General features: G+C 42.3%; 1 protein-coding gene across 3 annotated transcripts; it reads left to right on the top strand.

The window, feature by feature from the left end:
• Positions 1-1025: 1025 nt before the first annotated feature.
• Positions 1026-24445, top strand: ZNF84 (zinc finger protein 84). Of its 3 annotated transcripts, none has more exons than XM_033219970.1 (5): positions 1026-1278; positions 5610-5814; positions 14279-14405; positions 15081-15176; positions 21788-24445. In XM_033219970.1, the coding sequence occupies exons 2-5, from the start codon at positions 5800-5802 to the stop codon at positions 23764-23766; spliced, it is 2217 nt and encodes a 738-aa protein (XP_033075861.1). In that variant the 5' UTR covers positions 1026-1278; positions 5610-5799; the 3' UTR covers positions 23767-24445. The 3 variants fall into 3 exon arrangements, with proteins under 3 accessions (XP_033075861.1, XP_033075862.1, XP_033075863.1); XM_033219971.1 differs by having other exon boundaries at positions 1026-1287; XM_033219972.1 differs by lacking the exons at positions 1026-1278; positions 5610-5814; positions 14279-14405; positions 15081-15176 and adding an exon at positions 17284-17304.
• The last annotated feature ends 2153 nt before the right edge of the window (positions 24446-26598 follow it).

Below are 26598 nucleotides of genomic sequence, written 5' to 3'. Positions count from 1 at the left end.
ACAGGATCTTCTGATATATCATTGTGGAGAGACTGACACAATCCAGCTAATGAATGTATCCATCACCTCACATAGTTACCCTTTGGGTATGTGTGATGAGGGTATTTCACTTACTCTAAGTGAATTTCAAGTATACATTATTAACTGTAGTCACCATGCTGTCCATTAGGTCTCCAGAACTTATTCATGTTATAACTGCAAGTTTGTTCTCTTTTTAAAACATCTGACCAACATCTCATTTCCCACTCTCGCCACCTGACCTCTGGTGACCACACTTCCACTGTTTCTATGAGTTTGCCTTTTTAAGATTCTACATTCAATTTCCTATGTTTGTGGTTATTTCTCTTTTTTCATCTCTCTCCTCTCCTCCATCTCCCCGGCGCCATCTCTCTGTCATAAGCATCGTAACTTACCTATAATTCTCCCTAGCACTCGAGTTACGCATCAGCTTTACTTTTTTTCTGTTAATTCTTAGCTTCTTTCCATAAATATATATATATTTTTTCTGGTTTCCTCAACTGAAATCAAACCAATTGTCTTTTTAAAGTATTGGTGGGCCGGGTGCGGTGGCTCAGGCCTGTAATCTTAGCACTTTGGGAGGCCGAGGCGGGCGGATTGCCTGAGCCTAGGAGTTCGAGACCAGCCTGGGCAACACGGTGAAACCCCGTCTCTACTAAAATACAAAAAACTAGCCGGGCGTGGCGGCGGGAGCCTGTAGTCCCAGCTACTCGAGAGGCTGAGGCAGGAGAATTGCTTGAACCCGGGAGGCGGAGGTTGCAGTGGGCCGAGATCGCGCCACTGCACTCCAGCCTGGGCGACAGAGCGAGACTCCGTCTCAAAAAAAAAAAAAAAAAAAAAAAAAAAAAAAAAAGAGTATTGGTGGATTTGGTTTTCCTTCATGTTTCTCAGAAAACCTTGTGAGCCAGTTTGGCGTCACTGCCCCTCCAGGCGACAGGCACTTCCGGATGCGGGGCACTCTGGGAAGTTGAGTTCGCGGTGGCTCCGTCCTTCACGTATGCGCACATACACTCGTGGCAAAGCTTGCTGGCGGCTCTTTCTTCCTCTTTGTCCTTCGCTGCCACGTGAGAGGGGAGTGTGCGCGCGTGCGAGTGTGCTGGTGTGCAGTCCCCTACTCGTCCCGGCCCGTTCGGAGCCGCGCGGGAGCGCACAAAGGCCGGCGGTTCCGGCGCGTGCGCGGGGCGCGAGAACGGGCGGCGTCACGTGATCGCGGGGCCGCGGGCGCGCGTGCTCGAGCGCGACTCGGCGGCGGCGTCTTTTGTGAGTTCAGTGCGTTTAATGCGGGGCCGGCGCGGGGGGCTCCCGGGATGGCGGGGGAGGCGCGCGGGAGTGGCCGCGGAGGGCTTCAGCTTCAAGGTCCTGGACGTCCGCTCGCGGACTCGGGGCTGCGGCGGGGTGGGGCTGCGCCGGGTAGTGAAGATGCCGTGGGCCGCGGAGCCGCGCGGGCTCTGGGCTGTGGGGCGGACACGGCCTTTCCGGAGGCGCCGCTCCTGGGCGTCCTTTCAGGCGGGCGTGGAGGCGCCGGCGTGGGCCTCGGGTGCGTTCGGCCTCGACCGCGGGCCAGCCCCGTTGCCGAGCCGTGGCCCTGAGGCGCGGCTGCCCTGCTGGACCGCATCCGCCCGCAGCCTGGCTCTGCCGCTGTGGAAAGTCTTTTAAAGCGCTGGGCTTACAGGTGTGAGCCACCATACCTGGCCCTGTATTTTTTAATGGTTACATTTATTGACTGTTTTACAGTTTTTTAAATGACTTTTGTCTTTTGTATCATGTAGCGACATCTCCCCTCAAATTATGCATATATTCATTCACCTGTGGTTTTTTTTTTTTTTTTAGCCATTCTTAGGGTTTCCATTACTTTAAAATTTAACCCATCTGGAAGTAGTTGTATGAAATGAGACGGAGTCTGGCGCTCTGTCGCCCAGGCTGGAGTGCAGTGGCCAGATCTCAGCTCACTGCAAGCTCCGCCTCCCGGGTTTACGCCATTCTCCTGCCTCAGCCTCCCGAGTAGCTGGGACTACAGGCGCCCGCCACCTCGCCCGGCTAGTTTTTTGTATTTTTTAGTAGAGACGGGGTTTCACCGTGTTAGCCAGGATGGTCTCGATCTCCTGACCTCGTGATCCGCCCGTCTCGGCCTCCCAAAGTGCTGGGATTACAGGCTTGAGCCACCGCGCCCGGCAACTGCCTTTATTTTCTTTCAAATATTCTCGTATTCATTAAATTTAGTTTTACTCATGGCTTTGAAATGCTACATCTATTACATGCTGACTCTTGCATAGAGTTCTGCTTTTTTCATCTGTATAACCTCTCTGAAGCCACTGTCAGATGTTATAATGATTATAATTTATATGTATTACAGTAGGCTGTTCACATTCATTATTTTGTATTTCCAAAAGCGTCCAGGCCCGGTGTGGTAGGGTATGCCTGTAGCCCTAGCTACTCTGTAGCCTGAGGTGGGAGGATCACTTGAGCCCAGGAGTTCAGGGCTGCAGTGAGCTATGGTTATGCCATTGCACTTCAGCCTGGACAACACAGTAAGACCCTGTCTCAAAAAAAAAAAAAAAGTGTTTGAACTTTTCTTGAACCTTTTTCCTTACACGTAAACTTTAGAATTTTGAGATTCTGATTGGAGTTGAATGAGTTATATAAATCATTTGAGGTGAAATTATCTTCACAATATGAAGTCTTCCTATCCCGGAATAAAATCGAATTATAAATTTCTTTAGTTCTATTTTTATAGTTTTCATTGGTGTTTTTAGTATGCTTCATATGGGTCTTGATATTCCTACATATTTTATGACTTTTTTTCAATTATGAGTAGGATTTTATTTTTTCATTATTTTATATAAGTTGTTGATATCTTACGGAAATAAGGTTATTGACCTGGAAAGATGTTTTTCACATAATGGGAAAAAAAAAAAACAGTTTTTAAATATGACCCTATGCTTCCATTTTATGAAAAATATCACAATAGTTTCCATCATCTCAAGAATGGTTACCTGTGTTGAGATCATAGATAATAGTTCTTATTTAGCTTGTGTACATTTTTTATGTTTTGCCATCATATTTTACTTTTATAATAATAATTATAGCTAATATATGTTTAGTGTGACTGTGTGCCAGCTTCTGTTCTAAGATTTATGTATTATCACAATTTAAGGTATAAAGGAGTCATTTCTTGTATAACTGGGAGAAACTGCTGTGTGTTTCTGAGTTGGCACTGAAGTTTGAACCACAAAAAGGCGTGAAAAACAAGTTAAAGTGCTGCTTGTTAGTGTGATACAGGGTTGAGGCAGGCCGTCCTTCATTTGTGTTTTTATGGGAATTAGTGACTGAATGTGTGCATGGGAATAGGAGCTGACTCCAGGATTTATGTTGTGTGTGTTTGTGCATGTAGATATGCACAAACGACAATATGACTTGAGTAGTACATGCTTTCAATGTAGCAGGATAGAGAATTAACATTTGAATTTTGCTACTTACTAAATGTACAATCACAGGCACATGTTACGATCACTAATTGTCCCAGTTTTCTCTTTGTAAAACATAGATTATGTTACACGCCTCATAGGGTTGTGAATAAGAGTTAAATTTAAAATGCTTAGTATATTGTCTCACATATAGAAAGCACTGGAACGTTAGCTGTAACAGTTATTACAAGGCCCAAGTCGCTTTCCTTTTAATACCTCTTTTGTTTCTTAGACTCCCATTGTGAGGTCCACTTTATCCTCACCGTTGTAGCAAATACAGAAATTGGGGCTTTGAAGGCAAGAAAGGAGGGGAAAAAAAACAGTAACTGCAATAAGCATTAAATGTTTTCAGTTTGTCAGTTAAAAGACAGACTGTTGGTTTGGATTTTTTTTTTTTTTTTTTGAGATGGAGTTTCACTTTTGTTGTCCCAGGCTGGAGTCCAGTGGCACAATCTCCACTCGCTGCAACCTCCACCTCCCAGGTTCAAGCAACTCTCCTGCCTCAGCCTGCCAAGTAGCTGAGCTTACAGATGCGTGCCACCACGCCCGGTTTATTTTTGTATTTTTTTTTTTTTTTTTTTTTTTTTTTAGAGACGGAGTCTCGCTCTGTCACCCGGGCTGGAGTGCAGTGGCCGGATCTCAGCTCACTGCAAGCTCCACCTCCTGGGTTCACGCCATTCTCCTGCCTCAGCCTCCCGAGTAGCTGGGACTACAGGCGCCCGCCACCTCGCCCGGCTAGTTTTTTGTATTTTTTAGTAGAGACGGGGTTTCACCATGTTAGCCAGGATGGTCTTGATCTCCTGACCTCGTGATCTGCCCGTCTCGGCCTCCCAAAGTGCTGGGATTACAGGCTTGAGCCACCGTGCCCGGCCATTTTTGTATTTTTAGTAGAGACGGGGTTTCATCATGTTGGTCAGGCTGGTTTTGAACTCCTGACCTCAGGTGATCCATCCGCCTTGGCCTCCCAAAGTGCTGGGATTACAGGTGTGAGCCACCACGCCTGGCCAATTTGGATTTTTTTTTTTTAAACACCAATGCATTTGAGCTCTGAGCTGCTTATAAGGGGCAAAGATAATGATGCTGAGATTTTAAGTGTAGTTGAACAGATGATAACATACCAGGTAAATATCAAAAGAATGCTGAAGCCAATTGTGGTGTTTTATGCCTATAATCCCAGCACCTTGCAGGGCTGAGGTGGGAGGATCACTTGAGCCTAGGAGTTCAAGACTATTCTGGGCAGCATAGTGAGATCCTGTCTCTACCAAAAAAAATAAAAATAAAAATACAAAAACAGTTAACTGGGCATGGAGGCACACAAACCTGTAGTCCCAGCTACTTGGGAGGCTGAGGCAGGAGGATCCCTTGAGCCCGGAGTTCAAGATTGCAGTGAGCTATGATTGTGCCACTGCATGCCAGCCTGGGTGAGGGAGCAAGACCCTACCAAAGAAAGAATGCTGATGTTGCAGACTTCGTCTAAGATAAAATAGATTTTAAGGCAAAAAACATTATTTGGGATATGAAGCATTGTTACACAATGATTTTTTAAAACCCTCTATTTAACCTTGACGCATCAAACAATATAGCCATAAGCATATAATCCAAACATCAGCAGAATTATAAGGAAAAACTGACTAATCTAGTCTTATTGTGAGATTTTAACCCATTTCCTTCTGAAATGGATAGAATTGGCAGACATAAGTTAAGAATATATTAATAGAAGATTTTAATAGGAAACTAGGCTCAGAATGGTGAAATTTGTTTTTGCCAAAAGTCATCTAACTGGTAAAGGAAAAAAGTTGATTGAAACTCAAATCTGTTTTCATACAAATCATATAAACTGTATTTTTCCTAACAGCACCTGTCAGACTGACTTGCATTTCAGCATTCACAGTGAATATTGAGTGAATCTCACAGTTACTTTATTTCTGATATTTCCTTATCTGTTTGCAGAGACCTAGGCTTCCGCTGTTCCATTTTACTATATTCTGTTTCCTTGAGAACCCTGTTTCAGTTACATAGCAAGCATACCTCTGGCCTTAGATGATCATGAATTCCAAGTTCCTAGCAAGAGAGAAAAGATTTCATGTGCAATGTGAATATACCATTTGATGTACATTTCTCCCAAAGTCCACAGATCCTGGTCCCTACAAATAAGCGTGCTCATGTGAGATAAGAAAGGAGTTCCTGGAACCAGGAATTCATTCTCAGTGTAGAAGACCTAGCCGAGCCCTCACTCCACAGTTTTGGGGCAGAAGCAGAAGAGACGCACAGTAGAACCCGTCTCAGCCTTGCTGATCATCTCATACAGCAGCAGAAAATGACCATGTTACAGGTGAGTTGATTATTTAGTTCTTATTTTTTCCCAGGGAATTAAAAGAGATGTGTAAGCTTTCCAGTGAAAAAGAAAAGTTTAAATAGTTGAGAAATCAGAGGAAAATAGCCTCAGAATAGATGATCAGGATTGGAACAAAATTGGCACAGTGATATATTAACTATGGGACCATGACAAGTTCTTAGGGTTGAGTATTTATAGCATATTTAAAGCCATAACATCTTACATAATTACTGCATTTGAGCTGCAAACTTTATTTTCAAATTTTTGGCAGTCGTAATAGAGAAATGTGACCTTTTATATACTTTGCATGGTTTAAAGGTAATTGCCCATAGGAAATAAATATTTCTTGGTTATCAGGTGTCCATTTATTTTTCCTTGGTGAAGTCTTATGAATAAGAGATATGCAGTAGTTCCTCCTTATCTGCAGTTTTGCTTTTTGCAGTTTTAATTTCCCAATTTCCCATGGTTTGAAAATATTAAATAGAAAATTTCAGAAATAAGCAATTTGTAAGTTTTAAATTGCTTCCTGTTCTGAGAAGCATAACGAACTCTTGCACCGTTCCACTCAGGACCTGCCTCATCCCTTGGTCCAGCAGATCCATGCTGTATATGTTGCTTACCTGTCAGTCACTTGGGAGTCATCTGAGCTGTCAAATCAGCTCATGATAATACGGTGCTTGTGTTTTAGTAGCCCTTATTTTACTTAATAATGACTCCTATACATAAAAGTAGGGATGCTAGTAATTTGGATATATCAAAGAGAAACTTTAAGTGAAAAGGTGAAAGTTCTAAACATAACGAAAAAGGTAGGCTGAGGTTGCTAAGAACAAATTTATTCGTGAAATTGTGAAGAAGGAAAAATAAATACATGCTAATTCTGCTGTCACACCTCACACTGCAAAAGTTATAGTCTCAGTGTGTGGTAACTTTTATTACACTATGTTATAATTGTTCTATTTTATTATTGTTGTTATTTATTTTTTACTGTGCCTAATTCATAAACTGAACTTCACCGTAGGTATGTATGTGTAGGAGAAAAGCGTAGTCTTTATAGGGTTTGGTACTGTCTGGTTTCAGGCATCCACCGGGGTCTTGGAACATCTCCTTTGTGGATAGGTGGGGGCTACTGTGGTGGGTAAATGTTCTCAAGAGAAACGCTAATAAATGCATGAACCTTACGGCATTTTTCATAGCATTCTTCAGAGTATGTCCCAAGGATAGAATGCCAGAACAGGACTTCGTGACCATAATTGTTTACATTTTACCTTTTTAAACTGTAAGGCCTAATTTACATGCTGAAAAGTACATTTTAAAAATACAGTTTGATGAATTATTGTCAGTGGAATGTGCATGAAACCACCACTCAGGTCAAGAAATAGAATATTCTTAGCTCAGATGAGTCCCTTCATTGCCCTCTCCCAATTATCACAGCCTCTTCTTCCTGACAGAAGTAACCAGGATCCTTTTTGGTAACCATTTCCTGACTTTATAGTTCTGCTCCTCTCTGTGCATTCTTAAACACTATATTTGATTTTGTCTGCTATAGTATAAACTCACTTCTGTCTTCTTTCACTTCACATTTTGTGACATTCACTACAATTGCAACTGCCGTCCTTCCTCCAGTTGAGGTGGCTTCTTTATTTTTTATTTATTTTGAGACAGAGTCTCACTTTGTCGCCAGGTTGGAGTGCAATGGTGCAGTCTTGGCTCACCGCGACCTCTGCCTCCTGGGTTCAAGTGATTCTCCTGCCTCAGCCTCCCGAGTAGCTGGGACTACAGGCACCCACCACCACAACCGGGTAACTTTTTGTTTTTAGCAGAGACGGGGTTTCACCCTGTTAGCCAGGATGATCTCGATCTCCTGACCTCGTGATCCGCCTGCCCCGGCCTCCCAAAGTGCTGGGATTACAGGCCTGAGCCACCGCGCCCGGGGAGGTGGCTTCTTGATGTCTAGTCAGTGTTCGCACTTCCAGTTCTCTGGTAACATTCAGAGGTTGGTTGTTGTTTGTTTGAATCAGAATCCCGGTAAGGTTCATACAATGCAGTTGGTTTATCTGTCTCTTCAATCTCCTTTAATCTGTTGGTTCTTACTTTTTTCTTTTTTTTTTTTTTTTGAGATGGAGTCTCGCTCTGTCGCCCAGGCTGGAGTGCAGTGGCCGGATCTCAGCTCACGGCAAGCTCCGCCACCCGGGTTCAGGCCATAGTCTCCTGCCTCAGCCTCCCGAGTAGCTGGGACTACAGGCGCCGCCACCTCGCCCGGCTAGTTTTTTGTTTTTTTAGTAGAGACGGTGTTTCACCGTGTTAGCCAGGATGGTCTCGATCTCCTGACCTCGTGATCCGCCCGTCTCGGCCTCCCAAAGTGCTGGGATTACAGGCTTGAGCCACCGCGCCCGGCCGGTTCTTACTTTTTTCTAGCCAAATTATTCGTTAAAGAAGCCAGGTCGGCCGGGCGCGGTGGCTCAAGCCTGTAGTCCCAGCACTTTGGGAGGCCGAGGCAGGTGGATCACGAGGTCAGGAGATCGAGACCATCCTGGCTAACACGGTGAAACCCCGTCTCTACTAAAAATCCAAAAAACTAGCCGGGCGCGATGGCGGGCGCCTGTAGTCCCAGCTACTCGGAGGCTGAGGCGGGAGAATGGCGGAAACCCAGGAGGCGGAGGTTGCAGTGAGCCGAGATCGTGCCACTGCACTCCAGCCTGGGCGACAGAGCGAGACTCCGTCTCAAAAAAAAAAAAAAAAAAAAGAAGCCAGGTCATTTTTCTGTATAGTTTCCTACTGTGTGGATTTTGCCACTTGCAACAGTGTTGTTAATATGTTTGTCATCTGTATTTGCTATAAATAGGTAAATTTAGAGTTGTGCTGTCCAATACAGAAGCCACTGGCCACACAGGACTTTTTAAATTTAAATTAATTAAAATTAAATCCCACAGTCACACTCACCACATTTCAAAATGCTCAGTAGCCACAAGTTAGAGATCCATGAATTGGATAGCGTAGTTAAAGAATATTTTTGTCATCACAGAAAGTTATGTTGGACAGATCTGATCTAGAGGGTTGGTCACATTCAAGTTTAGCTTTTTTGGGCAAGAATGCTTCAGAGGTTGTGGTATGTACTTCTTTCAGAAGACACATTTGCTTGTCTCTTTTAGTCGTGGTAACTTTTTTTTTTTTTTGAGACGGAGTCTCGCACTGCTGCCCAGGCTGGAGTGCTGTGGCCTGATCTCAGCTCACTGCAAGCTCCGCCTCCCGGGTTCATGCCATTCTCCTGCCTCAGCCTCCCTAGTAGCTGGGACTACAGGCGACCGCCACCTCGCCCGGCTAATTTTTTTGTACTTTTTAGTAGAGACGGGGTTTCACCGTGTTAGCCAGGATGGTCTCGATCTCCTGACCTCGTGATCCGCCTGTCTCGGCCTCCCAAAGTGCTGGGATTACAGGCTTGAGCCACCGCGCCCGGCCACATTTTTTTTTTTTGAAACGGAGTCTTACTCTGTCACCAGGCTGGAGTGCAGTGGCGCAATCTTGGCTCACTGCAACCTCTGCCTCCTGGGTTCAAGTGATTCTCCTGCCTCATCTTCCCGAATAGCTGGGACTACATTTACACGCTCCCATGCCCAGCTAATTTTTTGTATTTTAGTGGAGACGGGGTTTCACTGTGTTGCCCAGGCTGGTTGCGAACTCCTGAACTCAGGCAATCCTCCTGCCTCGGGCTCCCAAAGTACTGGGATTACAGGTGTGAGCCACCACACCCGGCCAGCATTTTTTAAATGATCATTGCATAGATGGATTATTTCATTGGGAGTTGCAAAATGGTGACGTTACTTTGATCATTTCTTCTTGATCAATCTGTCAAGGCACAGGTTTCATCTTTTTGTCCCAGACCTGCCATTAGTCATTTCTATAGTAAATGGTATCTGAAATTTTGTTATTTGAAAGACTTTTCTTGCCAAAACATGGAAGTACGCTGTATTTTGGCATATTGATGTTGTATACAGGAACTTTTTTTATTTTTATTTTATTTTATTTTTTTTTAGGCAGAGTCTCACTCTGTTGCCCAGACTGGAGTGTAGTGGCACAATCTCGGCTCACTACAACCTCTGCCTCCCGGGTTCAAGCGATTCTCCTGCCTCAGCCTCCTAAGTAGCTGGGACTACAGGTGTGCCACCACACCCAGCTAATTTTTTTTTTTTTTTTTTTTTTTTTAGTAGAGATGGGGTTTCACCATATTGGTCAGGCTGGTCTCAAACTCCTGACCTTGTGACCCACCCACCTTGGGCTCCCGAAATGCTGAGATTAAAGGTGTGTGCCACCACTCCCGTCCAGGAACTTCTTAAGCTCACTTACTAGTTCTAATGATTTTTCTTTAGATTTGATTAAATTTTTCATATTAACAAAAACATTAGCAATAACTTTTTTTTTCTTTTTAAGAGTTACGGTCTCGGCCGGGCGCGGTGGCTCAAGCCTGTAATCCCAGCACTTTGGGAGGCCGAGACGGGCGGATCACAAGGTCAGGAGATCGAGACCATCCTGGCTAACACGGTGAAACCCCGTCTCTACTAAAAATACAAAAACTAGCCGGGCGAGGTGGCGGGTGCCTGTAGTCCCAGCTACTCGGGAGGCTGAGGCAGGAGAATGGCGTAAACCCGGGAGGCGGAGCTTGCAGTGAGCTGAGATCTGGCCACTGCACTCCAGTCCGGGCGACAGAGCGAGACTCCGCCTCAAAAAAAAAAAAAAAAAAAAAAGAGTTACGGTCTCACTCTGTCACCCAGGATAGAGTGCAGTGGCACAGTTACAGTTCACTGCAGCCTTGAACTCCTGGACTCGAACATGCCTCCCACCTCAGCTTCCCAAGGAGATGGGACTGCAGGCACATACTACTAAGTCCAGCTAGTTTAAAATTTTTTGTTTTTGTTTTTGGTAGTGACAGGTTCTCACTATATTGTCCAGGCTGGTCTGGAACTCCTGGCTTCAAACAGTTCTCCTGCCTCACCCTATCAAATAGTTGAAATTATAGGCATGAGCCAGCACACCTGGCCAGATCATTTTATTTAAATGTTTGGAAGAATCACCACTAAAACTACATAGATCTTGCATTTTCTTTGAGGGAAAGTTTTGAATTGTGGTGTCGGTTTCTTTAACCGTTACAGGATTAATTCAGATTTTGTTTCTTCTTGTCACTTTGGGTTCATTGTTTTTCAAAGAATATAGCTATTTGGCCGGGTGCGGTGGCTCACACTTGTAATCCCAGCACTTTGGGAGGCTGAGTAGGGTGGATCACGAGGTCAAGAGGTTGAGACCATCCTGGCTAACATGGTGAAAGCCCATCTCTACTAATAATACAAAAAGTTAGCTGGGCATGGTGGCGGGCGCCTGTAATCCCAGCTATTCGGGAGGCTGAGGCAGGAGAATGAACCCGGGAGGCGGAGCTTGCAGTGAGCCAAGATTGCACCACACTGCACTCCAGCCTGGGCAACAGAGCGAGACTCCATCTCAAAAAAAAAAAAGAATATAGCTATTTCATCTAAGTTGTTAAGTATGTTGGCCTTATTGAAGTATGACCTCAATAAGATCCTCCATTTTAATGTATAATTCAGTGATTTTTAAGTAAACTTATACTGTATAACCATCATCACATTCTAGTTTTAGAAGATTTTCCTCACCCCAAAACAATCTTTGTGACATTTTTGGTCAATTCCTCTTCCCATCCCAGCCTAAGACAATAATTAATTTGCTTACTCTCAGCTGGGTGCAGTGGCTCACACCTGTAATCCCAGCACTTTGGGAGGCCGAGGTGGGTGGATCACCTGATGTCAGGAGTTCGAGACCAGCCTGGCCAACATGATGAAACCTCGTCTCTACTAAAAATACAAAAATTAGTCAGGCGTGGTGGCAGATGCCTGTAATCCCAGCTACTCAGGAGGCTGAGGCAGGAGAATTGCTTGAACCTGAGAGGTGGAGGTTGTAGTGAGCCAAGATCAGGCCACTGCACTCCAGCCTGGGTGACAGAATAAGACTGTGTCTCAAAAACAAACAAACAGAAATTAACTGGGTGTGGTGGTGTGCACCTGTCGTTCCAGTTTCTCAGAAAGCTGAGGTGGGAGAATCACCTGAGTCCAGGAGGCAGAGGTTACAGCAAGCTATAATTGTGCCACTGCACTCCAGCCTGGGTGACAGAACAAAACTCTGTCTCAAAAAAGAAAGAAAGAAAGAAATTTGCAGTTATCTGAATTGCTGTTCCCTTTAAGTGATGTGATTTTTTTTTCTTTCTAGCCATTTATGATGTGTCTGGGTATGGATTTCCTCATGTTTATTGTCTGGCATTGACTGAACTTCTTGAATGTTTTGGTTTATATCTTTTGTCAGTTTTACAGAATATTCGGCTATCATTTCTTGAGACTTTATTTTCACCATGCTCTTTCTTTTCTCTTTCTGGGACTCCTATGACACTCATGTTAGAGTCTTTGGTATTATTTGATAGTGTCCTGAGCTCTGTTCATTTTTAAGTCATTTTCTCTCTGTTCAAAACTGACAGTTTCTATAGATCTGTCTTCAAATTCTTTGACTCAAATAGAGTGAAGCACTCCCTGCTTTTTATCCACACTGTACTCTCCTTTATTTCTTATTATAAGTTTATTTTATTTGTAAGTGCGTGTTTGCAGCCCTCTGTAAGACAACGTGACTTTTGAAAGTATTATTTTGTTATCTTCCTTCTTGGTGTTTTTGTGTATTGGTTTGTTTTTGAGATGGGGTCTCACTCTGTCACCCAAGCTGCAGTGCAGTGGTGCAGTCACAGCTCACTGAAGCCTCAACCTCCCAGGGTCAAGCAGTCTTCCCACCTCAGCCTCCAAAGTAACTGGGACTACTGGCATGTACCACCATATCCAGCTAATATTTATATGTATTTTTTGTGGAGACAAGATCTCACTATATTACTCAGTTTGGTCTCAAACTTTTGGGCTCAAGTGATCCTCCCATGTTGGCCTCCCAAAGTGCTGGGATTATAGTTGTGAGCCACCTTGCCTATCCTATTTTCTTTCTTTTGCTACTACCTCTTCCAATGCCAAATTTGAGGTTCAGTAAATATTTTATTGGTGGTTCAGGGGGTTTAAAGTCACCTATTCCAGTTTGTGTGTCTTCTGTGAAGTTGTCAGAATCAAAATGGAGTCACTAGTGTGAATTTTTTTTTTTTTTTGAGACAGAGTCTCGCTCTGTCGCCCAGGCTGGAGTGCAGTGGCCGGATCTCAGCTCACTGCAAGCTCCGCCTCCCGGGTTTACGCCATTCTCCTGCCTCAGTCTCCCAAGTAGCTGGGACTACAGGCACCAGCCACCTCACCCGGCTAGCTTTTTGTATTTTTTAGTAGAGACGGGGTTTCACCGTGTTAGCCAGGATGGTCTCCATCTCCTGACCTCGTGATCCGCCCGTCTCGGCCTCCCAAAGTGCTGGGATTACAGGCTTGAGCCACCGCGCCCGACCTGAATTTTTTTTTTTTTTTTTTTTTGAGACGGAGTCTTGCTCTGTCGCCCAGGCTGGAGTGCTGTGGCCAGATCTCAGCTCACTGCAAGCTCCGCCTCCCGGGTTTACGCCATTCTCCTGCCTCAGCCTCCCGAGTAGCTGGGACTACAGGCGCCTGCCACCTCGCCCGGCTAATTTTTTAGTAGAGACGGGGTTTCACCGTGTTAGCCAGGATGGTCTGGATCTCCTGACCTCGTGATCCGCCCGTCTTGGCCTCCCAAAGTGCTGGGATTACAGGTTGAGCCACCGCGCCCGGCCTGAATTTTTTTTTTTTAACCCCGACAGGTAGAGCTGGGGAAGCCTGTGAAAAGAGTGTTCTCACACTTGCATGCCTGATAAAAATGATCACAAAAGACTGCAAAAGCCACAGCCTTGTACAAAGGCCATTGAAGCCTTACACAAAAATACTTTTATTGGGACATCTGCCCAGCAGCTGCCTGTCCAGCTTTGGACTGGTGTCACCCTTATTATTGATCTTTGTAGCCAGGGAGAACTGTTTCAAAACAATTATGTGATGCACCTCATTTTTTTCCTTTAAAAACTTTTGTCTTTCTTCCCATGCAAGTACTAACCAGGCTCGACCCTGCTTAGCTTCCGAGACCGGGCGCGTTGAGGGTGGTATGACTGTAGACACCTTTGTCTTTCTTTACCTCCCTGAATACACATGTAGTTTACTGTGGCACGTGTCTTCCCATGGCAGTACTCTGTTCCCAAATAAACATCATTTTCTTCTGGAGAGCCTCTCTCTTTATTCTTCGGGTTAACAGTTGTATAAATGAAAGGATGGAAGAATGCACAATGACATTTTATCACACAAAATATGCAAAGGTAGGGACATAGTAGGCATTTTGTATAACTTGTTATGAGAATAAAGTGCTCAAACTCCAATATTTTTTTCTCACATCATACAGTGTTAACTGCTTCAGGTTAACTAGGATTGTGCTCTTACAGGAGTCATTCTCATTTGATGATTTATCTGTGGACTTCACCCAAAAAGAGTGGCAGCTCCTGGATCCCTCTCAGAAGAATTTATACAAGGATGTGATGTTGGAGAACTATAGCAGCCTAGTGTCACTGGGTAATAAAAGCTTTCTTGAGTATCTCGGACCCTGCCCAATGCATTGCCTTTTATTTTTAGTTACTGGGAAGTTTCAGAAGCCTGTAGTTAGGCTTCTGAAATTTTTAATGATTTTAGACCTGAAATTTAGATCACAGTTGCTTGGACTATGACACCAAGAAAGTATTTGGGTCTCACCTTTCAATAATGAAGTCGTAAGTTTGTTATGCAGCCTCTGAAACTTAAGTAGTAATAGTTTGAGTAATAGTTTGAGCAGTAGTGGTAGCACCTAATGCATGTGACTTACTGTATGCCACATCTTATACCACGTGCTTTACGCATATCAACTCATTTAATCATCAGAGATTATGTGGCTAGTACCGTTATCCATTTTTCCTGATGAGAAAATCGAGGCCAAGAGAGGTTAAGTAGCTTTCCCAAGAACTAACAACTATTAAATTAAAGAGCCTGGATGTAAACCCAGGCTTGCTGACTCCAGAACCTCTGAAGTGTTCGGTGGCTTTGTACTAGATCCTATTAGCCACCAGGGAGACCGTTACTGTAACTTTGAGAATTACTTACTCTGTTGAAGTACAGCTTTATCAGGCCAACTGTGATGTGAAACCTTGCTCATCGTCAGGGGCCCTAAACCCCAAGCATTTGGGCCCAAGGCCTTTGTGATTTTTCCCTTAACAGGGTATGAAGTTATGAAACCAGATGTCATCTTCAAATTGGAGCAAGGAGAAGAGCCATGGGTAGGAGATGGAGAAATTCCAAGTTCAGATTCTCCAGGTGAGTGTGTGAGAACCAGGCAGATGGGAGAAAGCAGAAGTCCCATGTCATCTGGTCAGTGATGGGTTGGCATCTCTGAAATGTGCTTTAGGGATCTCTTTTCAAAATCTCTAAACCTTCGGTGGTACCTCAGAACAATTGACATTAGCTATTCAAGTAAGTCACATTTAGATGTAGCTTCTTTATAGCTTAAAATGAAATGTGTCCTGCTTATCTTGGCCATGACGTTATTCTCTGTGACATCTAGGACCTTGACTTCTTGTTTGGTATTCTGTCCTCACATGTTTAATCCCGTTCAGTCCCTCCTTCCCCTGTGGTCAAAGACTCCTCCATTTGTCCATTGAAGCATCTTGATTTTGTCTTCAATTTGGGTATCTCTGATGCCCAAAAGACCACCCTCCAAAGCCCCAGTCTGTTCAGTCTCATTATATTAGAAAATGGAGCTATCATTTCTCCCAGTTTATCCTTATCCTCCCTTTTAAATTAGGTTCCTTTGTGTTTTTTTCCTACAGATTAGACATCATGAAGTATATGAATAATCCCCTTTTTTTTTTTTTGAGACGGAGTCTCGTTATGTCACCCAGACTGGAGTGCAATGGTGTGATCTCGGCTCACTACTCCACCTCCTGGGTTCAAGCGATTCTCCTGCCTCAGCCTTCCCAGCAGCTGGGACCACAGGCACAGGCACATGCAACCATGCCCGGCCAATTTTTTTTGATTTTTAGTAGAGACGAGGTTTCACCATGTTGGCCAGGCTGGTCTCAAAAACTCCTGACTTCATGATTTGCCTGCTTCGGCCTCCCAAAGTGCTGGGATTACAGGCATAAACCACTGCACGTGGCCAAATAACGCCTTTCTACCATCCTTTCATGTTGTTTTAAATTTTTTTTCTGTTAGGAAAGTATCTTTTTAAAGCCTTCCTTCCTCAACTTCCACTTAAAACTAGATCCATGATGTCTCATTTTTGAAGTTGTCAAATTGCTAGATAGATCCGGTTTCTAATATTTTACAAGCTACCTTAATGATGCCACCACATTTTGTTTCCTAAAGCTTCCCACACTACTCTGATCAGTTGAACCTCTTTACTCATTATCTGCTTTGTGACATTGACTTACTTCAGGTTCCCTCCAAAGCAGACCCTCAGATACTTATGTGAGTGTAAGAACTTATTGGGGACATGGTTGCCACAAATGTAGTGAGAGAATGGACAAGTCAGACCATGGAAGCGCTGGGGGCATTAATGCCAGTGAAGGGTGGGCTGACGCTCTGACTACTGCTGTGGGTGGTGGATTCTCAGTTCTGCTGAGTGCCTCTGAGGCACTGTGAGAATATTCCTCAGTCTTGACACTCTGAGGTACCAGGAAACCCAGCTATTTATGTACTAACTCCCATCTCTCATCTTGAGGTTTCCTCTGCCGCAGTAAGTATCCAGAATGTCCACGGTCCCTGTATACAGACCAATCTTGTGCTTTCAGCTCGAGAAGGTTCTTGGGTAGAGAGCCGTGAGTACCTCCGGTAGGAATCTTGACAGCGTATGAGTGAGGCGGTGGCAGCATCTGCTACAGATTTGTAATCTTTGCTTTCAGGGACCTCCATAGTATGACACTATTGCTGCCTGTTCAGTTATTTCTTCCTTCCCCCCCATTCATGGTCAGTTCCATTTAAACATTTCTCAAGTGTTTTCAGATATGTAATGTCTTGAACTTTTGATGGTATTATACTAGTGACCTAGAAGTTCTTAATCCTTTCCATAGGAACTTGGTTTTCACTGCATTCATATTTGTGAAATGTTCCTTGACTACCCCAGCCTAAATTTTTCTCAGCTTTTGCTGAAGTCCCATCTGCGACCTGATCATAGTATGTATAATATTTTTTAGAACGTTGGTCCCTGAGCTTTGTTTGCACACATGGATGCAGGGGCTTATAATTAAATGTCTTCACTTTAGTTATAGAACATGTAATATTTGATAAATTTCTTTCCAAAAGCCTTGTATTTGTTTTTATAGACAGGGTCTTGGTCTGTTGCCCAGGTTGCAGGGTAGTGGCGTGATCATAGGTCACTGCAGCCTCAAATTCCTGGGCAAAAGTGATCCTCTTGCTTCAGCCTCCTGAGTAGATGGGACTACAGGTGTGTGCCACCATGCCTGGTTTTTTGTTTTGTTTCGTTTTGTTTTTTGTTTTTTTATTTTGTTTTATGTGGTAAGACTGGGATTTGTAATTTGAGAAACTTCTTGTCGTTTTTATGTGCCCTTTTTAGTTGAGATTCACTCACCCAGTGGGTTTAATCCTTTACTGAAAAGGATTACAAAGTAAGACCAGAAAATCAATTCCAGAAACATAGGAGTTAAGAAGATGAGACATTTGTGTTCTTTTTTAAAAAAATTCAGCACGTAAACACTGAACATTTGTTTATTGCAAGGCAGTGGAGAGCTAATTATCAAGATTACACAAATGGGGACTGTGCGTCAGGGTCTCCAAGATCCCCCCATGTTCAGAGTCACTAGAAGGACTCACTGGACTCAGCATATTTGTACTTATGACTAAGATTTATTACAGTGACACTGTAAGGACACAGCTGGATCACAAATGAAAAAGGCACAGGCAGAGTCTGGAAGAACCCATTTGCAGGCCTCCTAAGCTCTCTGCTTCCCATAAGGGTCAAAGTTTACCATCCCCCTGCAGCAAAAATGTAGTAACACATGTGTTTGATGTTTCTGCCCATTAAAGACCGTTAGAGATAAGTGCCCAAGGTCTTTACTGGGAGCTGGTCCTATAGGTATTCTCTGCCTAACATGTGCTGATCATACTGTTTGTATACAGTCTCGGCATAGTAATTATCAGTTAGGAAATAGTAGGGACATTCCTGAAACCCATGTTCTCAGATGCCAGCCGAGGGCCAGTCTTGCAAGCAGGACTTTCTATGGATGGTAGTTTTGGGCCTGAAGCTCTTTTCTACACAGACTACTTCAGAGAAAATAGAATATTTATTGACTTCTTTTATTTTTAAGTTATTGTGCAAGGTACTGTGGGTATAATAGAGCATTAGAGATATATATTTCCTGCTGACATAGTGTTTACTTGCTAGAGGACAGAAAAAGAACAGGGTAGTAGGTAAGCAGGAAGAAATTCAGATCCTGCTAAGTGTTATTACAGAAATAAATTAGATGAGAGAATGGGTTAGTCTGCTCAGTCTGCCATAACAAAATATCATATTCTGGGGAGCTTAAACAACAGAAATTTATTTTTCAGTTTTGGAGATGGAAAGTCCAAGGTCAAGGTACCAGTTGTTTTCTGGGGAGGGCTCTCTTCCTGCCTTGTGAAGAGCCACCCTCTCACTATGTGTTCACATGGGCTTTCCCCAGTGTGTACGTGGAGAGAGAGAGAGATAGATATAGATGGATCTCTTGTGGGGTTTCTTTTTTCTTTTTCCTTTTTCGAGACCAGGTCTCACTCACCCAGCCTGGAGTGCAGTGGCACAATCATGGGTCACTGCAGCCTTGACCTCCTGGGCTCAAGTGATCCTCCCAAGCATCTGGGACTATAGGTGTGCACCACCACACCTAGCTAATTAAAAACAGGTTTTTTTTTTTTTTTTTTTTGTCCAGACACAGTTTCACTGTGTTGCCCAGGCTGCTCTCGAACTCGGGGGCTCAAGTAATCTGTCTGCCTCAGCCTCCCAAAGTGCTGAGATTACAGAGGTGGGCCACTGTGCCTGGCCTCATATCTATTTTTATAAAGATGATAACCCTGTTTGATCAGGGTCCTACCCTTATAACCTCATTTAATCTTATTTCCTTAGAGGTCCTATCTCCAAATACAGCCATTCTGGAAGTTCTTCTTCAGTATACAATTTTTGAGGAGATAAATTTGGTCCATAACAGAGAAAGACATGGGAAAACTAATTGTAGACATGAAAGATGTGAAATGAGCATGGAGAAGAGTGTCTCCAAAAGGAACGACAAATAAGAATATGTTAAGTCAGAAAATGGTTTAGTTACTTTTAGAAACCGAATGGAAGCCCATGTGGCTGAGGTCAGTATGCCCGAGAGATGCAGATAAGTTGGAGAGAGTATGGGAACTAGATCATATCTCAACTTGTAGGCAACACAATGGAGTTATAATCGAGTCAAGAAATTTTGAAAAGTAAAATCCGATTTAGAATTGTGAAAGTTTATTCTCACTGCCAAGTAGAAAATGTAATTGGAAGCAGGGAAACGAATTAGCAGGGTATTTCATTGAGATAATGTGATAGTTTAGAATACAGCAGAGAAAGTGATGGAGAGAGTGGGACTATTTGGGATACACCACAAATGACCAAATATAAGGCAATTACATTTTTCTAATAGGAAAAAAAATAATGATGGGGGAAGGCAGATGTAAATTTAAAACACATACTTAAGTATTAATAGTTCAATAATTTGATAACATTTAAAATAACATGAATGTAAGTTTAATTTATAAATGTTTCATTTTCTGCACCCATATTTTCTGATACCATTTTATTGAAACTTCACACACATCTCAAAATTAATATGTTAGGCCTCACACAGTGTCAGTTGTGGGGGCCTGCACCTGTAATCCCAGCAATTTGGGAAGCTGAAGTGGAAGGACTACTTGAGCCTAGGAGTTTGAAACCAGCCTGAGCAACATGGTGAGATCCCATCTCTACAAAAAATTCTAAAAATTACCTTGAGCATGGTGGCATGCACCTGTAGTCTCAGCTACTCAGGAGGCTGAGTTGGGAGGATCAGTTGAGCCCAGGAGTTCAAGGCTGCAGTGAGCTATAATTGCACCACTAAACTCCAGCCTGAGTGACAGGGCAAGACCCTGTCTCAAAAAACAGAATTAATATGTTTATAGTGGAGTCTTGATTTGAACCCTTGTATTTCTCCCTCAGTTTTCCTCAATGCATTAACACCATAATCTACCAAATTGTTCAAACTCCAAACCTAAGGGTAATTCTAGATTCTCTTTTTCCCTTTATTTTCTCCATACCAAATACATGAGCAAATCTCGATTCTACCTCCACCATATAATTCTACAAATATATTACCTTCAGTTGACATTTAAATTTGTAGAATGTTTTCACATTACTGATTATCTTTCTAACCTGTAGGTACAACCTCACAAAAAATTTGAAATACAGATTTTTGTTGAAAAATGGGCCTAGCATGTTGATTTATGCCTGAAACCCCAACACTCTGGGAGAGACCAAGTCTCTTACTGGTTTGGGAGGCTAAAGTGGGAGAATTGCTCGAGCCCAGGAGTTCAGGAGCAACCTGAACAACATAGGGAGACCCCATCTCTACAAGAACAACAAAATTAGCCAGCCATGGTGGTTGCACACCTGTGTATTCTGGCTACTTGGGAGGCTTATGTAGGAGGATCTCTTGAGCCTGGGAGGTTGAGGCTGCATCACAACACTACACTTCAGTCTGGGCAACAGAGCAAGACCCTGTCTCAAAAAATACATATTTTGGCCGGGCGCAGTGGCTCAAGCCTGTAATCCCAGCACTTTGGGAGGCCGAGACGGGCGGATCACGAGGTCAGGAGATCGAGACCATCCTGCTAACATGGTGAAACCCCGTCTCTACTAAAAAATACAAAAAACTAGCCGGGCGAGGTGGCGGGCGCCTGTAGTCCCAGCTACTTGGAGGCTGAGGCAGGAGAATGGCGGGAACCCGGGAGGCGGAGCTTGCAGTGAGCTGAGATCCGGCCACTGCACTCCAGCCTGGGCGACAGAGCGAGACTCTGTCTCAAAAAAAAAAAAAATACATATTTTGAAGTTCACTTATAATAGTATAAATGGTTATATCATGAGGATAATGGAAATAGAGCTATGTAACAACTGACTATCAAACTGTCAGATTATTTTTAGAATTTTAGTCTTGGGATAGTTTTAGTGAAAGTACACATGGATTTTAAAGTTCTGTGCCTGAATAGTTCAGATGAAAGATGATATGGTTTGGAAAATGTGTTGCATAAGTGACTTTCTTAATACCAACGTGAAGATGCATATGGCAAGCTTAAATAAAACTTTAGAATGAGAACCAATACGCAAAATATTTCTCATTCTTTAAGCTTGAAATGACTACCTAATTTTTCTTTCAAATATGTTCATTTTCTTCTTAGTATTTACTACAGTGTACAGTTTTGTTGTTTTAAAAATATTGTTTCTTTATCTTTTCCATTACAAAGTAAATTTTATAATAACAGGAACTTATTTTTTCTCTTGTGTCTCTATACCTCACACACTACCTGGGCATAGTGTATACTCAGAAAGTATTGAGTGAATTAATTACTCAAAACATTGGGTCAAAGCTTCTTCCATCCGTTTTTCTTTGCTTCTCGTTGCTTTTCATGTGTTTTTTACATTCCCCATTTAATAAACATATTTGTCAACAATCAAAGGTGACTTAATCTCCAGTCAGTTTCCTGTTTCTGTTTTTAGTAGTTCCTTGCAATACCTAGAAGATTGTTATTATACTTGGGACTTACTTCAGACTAGGAAACTAAGCCTTAAGAGCAGCCAACCCCTCAACATAGCATTTCTAGTTTTTTTTTTTTTTTTTTAGAAAGCACAACCAAACATTTTTTTTTTTCCTTTATAGAAGTCTGGAATGTAGATGGTAACATGATGTGGCACCAGGATAACCAAGACAAGCTTAAAATTATAAAAAGAGGTCATGAATGTGATGCATTTGGAAAAAATTTCAATCTGAACATGAACTTTGTTCCTTTAAGGAAATCAAACAACGAAGGTGACTTAGATGGATTGATTTTAAAACATCATTTAGATTTGCTTATTCCAAAAGGAGATTATGGAAAAGCAGAATCAGATGACTTTAATGTGTTTGATAATTTTTTTCTCCATTCCAAGCCTGAGGATACTGATACCTGGTTAAAGTACTATGACTGTGATAAATATAAAGAGAGCTATAAAAAGTCACAGATTATCATATATCATAGAAATCGTTTAGGGGAGAAACTCTATGAATGCAGTGAATGTAGGAAGCGCTTCAGTAAGAAACCAAGTCTCATTAAACATCAAAGCAGACATATAAGAGACATAGCCTTTGGCTGTGGTAATTGTGGCAAAACCTTTCCCCAGAAGTCTCAGTTTATTACACATCACAGAACTCACACCGGAGAAAAACCTTATAATTGTAGCCAGTGTGGGAAAGCCTTCTCCCAAAAGTCACAGCTCACATCCCATCAGCGGACACATACAGGAGAGAAACCATATGAGTGTGGCGAATGTGGGAAAGCCTTCTCCCGGAAGTCACATCTCATATCGCATTGGAGAACACACACAGGAGAGAAACCCTATGGATGCAGTGAATGTGGGAGGGCCTTTAGTGAAAAGTCCAATCTCATTAACCATCAGAGAATTCATACCGGTGAGAAACCTTTTGAATGCAGGGAGTGTGGGAAAGCCTTCAGCAGGAAGTCACAACTCGTTACCCATCACAGAACTCACACAGGAACAAAACCCTTTGGATGTAGTGATTGTAGAAAAGCTTTCTTTGAGAAGTCAGAGCTTATTAGACATCAGACAATTCATACTGGAGAGAAGCCCTATGAATGCAGCGAGTGTAGGAAAGCATTTAGAGAGAGGTCGAGTCTCATTAATCATCAGAGAACTCACACAGGAGAGAAACCTCATGGATGCATTCAGTGTGGGAAGGCCTTCTCCCAGAAGTCACATCTCATATCACATCAGATGACACACACAGGAGAAAAACCCTTTATATGCAATAAATGTGGGAAAGCCTTCAGCAGGAAATCACAGCTCGTTAGACATCAGAGAACTCATACGGGAGAAAAACCATATGAATGCAGTGAGTGTGGGAAAGCTTTCAGTGAAAAATTAAGTCTCACTAATCATCAGAGAATTCATACAGGAGAGAAACCATATGTATGCAGTGAATGCGGGAAAGCCTTTTGTCAGAAGTCACATCTCATATCACATCAGAGGACACATACAGGGGAGAAACCCTATGAATGCACTGAATGTGGGAAGGCCTTTGGTGAGAAGTCAAGTCTTGCAACTCATCAGAGAACTCATACTGGAGAAAAACCGTATGAATGCAGGGACTGTGAAAAAGCTTTCTCCCAGAAATCACAGCTAAATACCCATCAGAGAATTCACACTGGAGAGAAACCCTATGAATGCAGTCTTTGTAGGAAAGCTTTTTTTGAGAAGTCGGAGCTAATTAGACATCTGAGAACTCATACAGGAGAAAAACCTTACGAATGCAATGAATGTAGAAAAGCCTTCAGGGAGAAGTCAAGTCTCATCAATCATCAGAGAATACATACAGGAGAGAAGCCTTTTGAATGCAGTGAGTGTGGCAAAGCTTTCTCTCGGAAGTCCCACCTTATACCACATCAAAGGACACATACAGGTGAGAAACCCTACGGATGCAGTGAATGTAGGAAGGCCTTCTCTCAGAAATCACAGCTGGTTAATCATCAGAGAATTCATACAGGAGAGAAGCCTTATCAATGCATTGAATGTGGGAAAGCTTTCTCACAGAAGTCACAGCTCATCAATCATCAGAGAACTCATACAGTAAAAAAATCCTAGAAATACAGTTAATAGTAGTCTTTGACAGATCATCTTGGACTTCAGAAAATACAATTATGATAACGTTTTTAGACAGTCACATTGTGTTATGTGTCTGTACTCCTTGAGGGTGAGAACTCTAAATGAGGTGGTATATGGAAAGCTGATCTTAATTCATAGAGTGAACCTATGCATGCAGTGCATCTCAACAACTTTTCAAACCATAGTCAAGCCTTACAGAGTAGAACATTCACAGCAAAGAAGAATCGTGTGAATATCAAAAAGCCTTCCAGAAGTCAAGTCTCCTAAGCTATTAGACATATTCCCACTGGGGATGAGGGAAAACCCCATGAATGCAGGAAATGAGGCAATATTTTTAAGAAATGACAATTCATTGTACATAAGGAAATGCCCTTAGGAATGAAGTTCTATGAAAGTACTAAATATGGGATAGTGCAACAAGTAACTAAACTATTTTGTATTTTGGAAAATTCATATTATGGAGAATCTAACAATTTAAAGACACTGGGAACACTTGCCCCTCAGTATAGTACTGTCAAGGGAAGCCATACACTTTTTGTAGACGTGGGTACCAAAAATACCCAATTCTAAGTGGTTGACAGTTGTTCACTTTGAAGTGTGAAGTTTTAAAAATATGTGAATAAAATTATGTGAATAAATTCACCATTGAAACATCTAAGAAATTTCTTAGTGGTATTTGTGGCTTATCTTCTAGTGTCACATATGTTTTGCGTTTTGAACTGACATATAATTTAGTGTAATTGGGATTATGAAATGCATATGCCTTATAGTGCCTCTGATGTCTGTGAAGACACACTACGTACCCCTGGTTTTTATTTTTTAACAATAATACAGAAAATGGAAAGTCATGTAACATGGCTACATTAATAAGTACCTTGAGTGATAACCCATTTCTTTTTCCTTATTATAGACATACATAAGGGGTCTTTTGTTTTTACTGACCTTTCTATTCAGTAACTAAAGCCAACATTATGTAACTCTTCTGCATCCTCAGAGTCTGAGTAACAGTTTATATAAAATAAATATGCAAAGGCAGGAACCACAGAATAACCATAGTAATATATAACTGAATGAGCAAAATAAAGATGTTTGAACTACATTACAACACCCAAACTAAATGAAATAAGGTAGTGCTGTATCAAATCTTTTTCTCATTTAGTGAGATGCCTCCATATATTTTATATATATATCTGTGTATCTTAAGTGATATGTAACCCAAATACCACTATTTTAATTTACTGTGATTAAAGTATCATGGATATTTTATGGTGCTATTATGCTCTTTGTGTTGCATAAAATATCTTGTAAAAAATTAGATGAATAAATGAATTATTAAAAAATCACATTTCTGAAGATGTAAAGTATTAGGGAATTTTATGCTGGAAAAACATTTTTGACATTCAAAGAAGCCTATTTTCTAACAAATTTCTGTGGTCACTGGAAAAGTACATATGATCCTGAACTTACAGTGGGGTTACATCCCAATAAACCCATTGTAAGTTGAAAACATTGTAAGTCGAAAATGTATTTAATACACCCAACCTACCAATCATAGCTTAGCGTAGCCTACCTTAAACATTCTCAGAACACATTCTAATGCATCGTCTATTTTATCAAAAGGTGTTGAATATCTGATGTAATTATTGAATACTGAAAGTGAAAAATAGTAGTTGTATGGATACCATTGTAATGTTGAGAAACTGTAAGTCACATCCTCTTAAGTCAGGAACTATCTGTTTTAGGAAACAAGATTTCCATTTTATCATTTGAAATGTATTTGACTTTCTTTCACTAGTTGCATTATCCCCATGGAAAACTTCACATTGAGAACTTACAGTATTTAAGTATACTTCCGTAAAAATGCATGAACCATCCCTTAGCTAAGTAAGGATTTTGTAATGTTCTCTCAATGTTGCTTGACAAAGTTAATATTTTTTGTATGCTGATGAAATTTAGAAAAGTCCAATATTGAGCTTGATTGCAAACTTAGAAAAAATCAAGGCTTCACCTTTTATGTTCAAATTGTTGTATCAGTATGATATTTTGCACCTTTACCGTGAACAGTATTTTTTCCTTTAATTATTGATTTTGCAACATTTTGGGAAAGTTGGAATTTTAAATAAATGAGAATAATTTTCTAAACCAGCATACCAATTCAACAGCCAAGTAATTCTGTCTTTTCGTGCTGTAATTTTAAAGCATCTAATTTTCCAACTTTTTATTTGTACTCAAGTGTATGAACTTCCTGGCTGGGCATGATGGCTCACGCCTGTAATCCCAGCACTTTGGGAGGCTGAGGAGGGTGGATCACTTGAGGTCAGGAATTCAAGACCAACATGTTCATGGCCAACATGGTGAAACCCTGTCTTTACTAAAAATTGGCTGGGCATGGTGGCTCATGCCTGTAGTCCGAGCACTTTGGGAGGCTGAGGCAGGTGGATCATGAGGTCAGGAGATCAAGACTATCCTGGCTAACACGGCGATACCCCGTCTCTACTAAAAATACAAAAAATTAGCCAGGCATGGTGGCGGGCGCCTATAGTCCCAGCTACTTGGGAGGCTGAGGCAGGAAAATGGTGTGAACCCGGGAGGCAGAGTTTGCAGTGAGCTGAGATTGTGCCACTGCACTCCAACCTGGGCGACAGAGCAAGACTCTGTCTTGAAAAAAAAAAAAAATAGCTGGGTGTGGTGGCATGTGCCTGTAATCCCAGTTACTTGGGAGGCTGAGGCAGGAGAATCACTTGAACCCGAGAGGTGAAGGTTGCAGTGAGCCAAGATGGCACCACTGCACTCCAGCCTGGGCAACAGAGC

The sequence above is a fragment of the Trachypithecus francoisi genome, unplaced genomic scaffold (assembly GCF_009764315.1).
Source record: "Trachypithecus francoisi isolate TF-2019V2 unplaced genomic scaffold, Tfra_2.0 Lachesis_group11, whole genome shotgun sequence".
Classification (NCBI taxonomy): domain Eukaryota; kingdom Metazoa; phylum Chordata; class Mammalia; order Primates; family Cercopithecidae; genus Trachypithecus; species Trachypithecus francoisi.
This window is presented reverse-complemented; position numbering and strand designations above follow the sequence as displayed.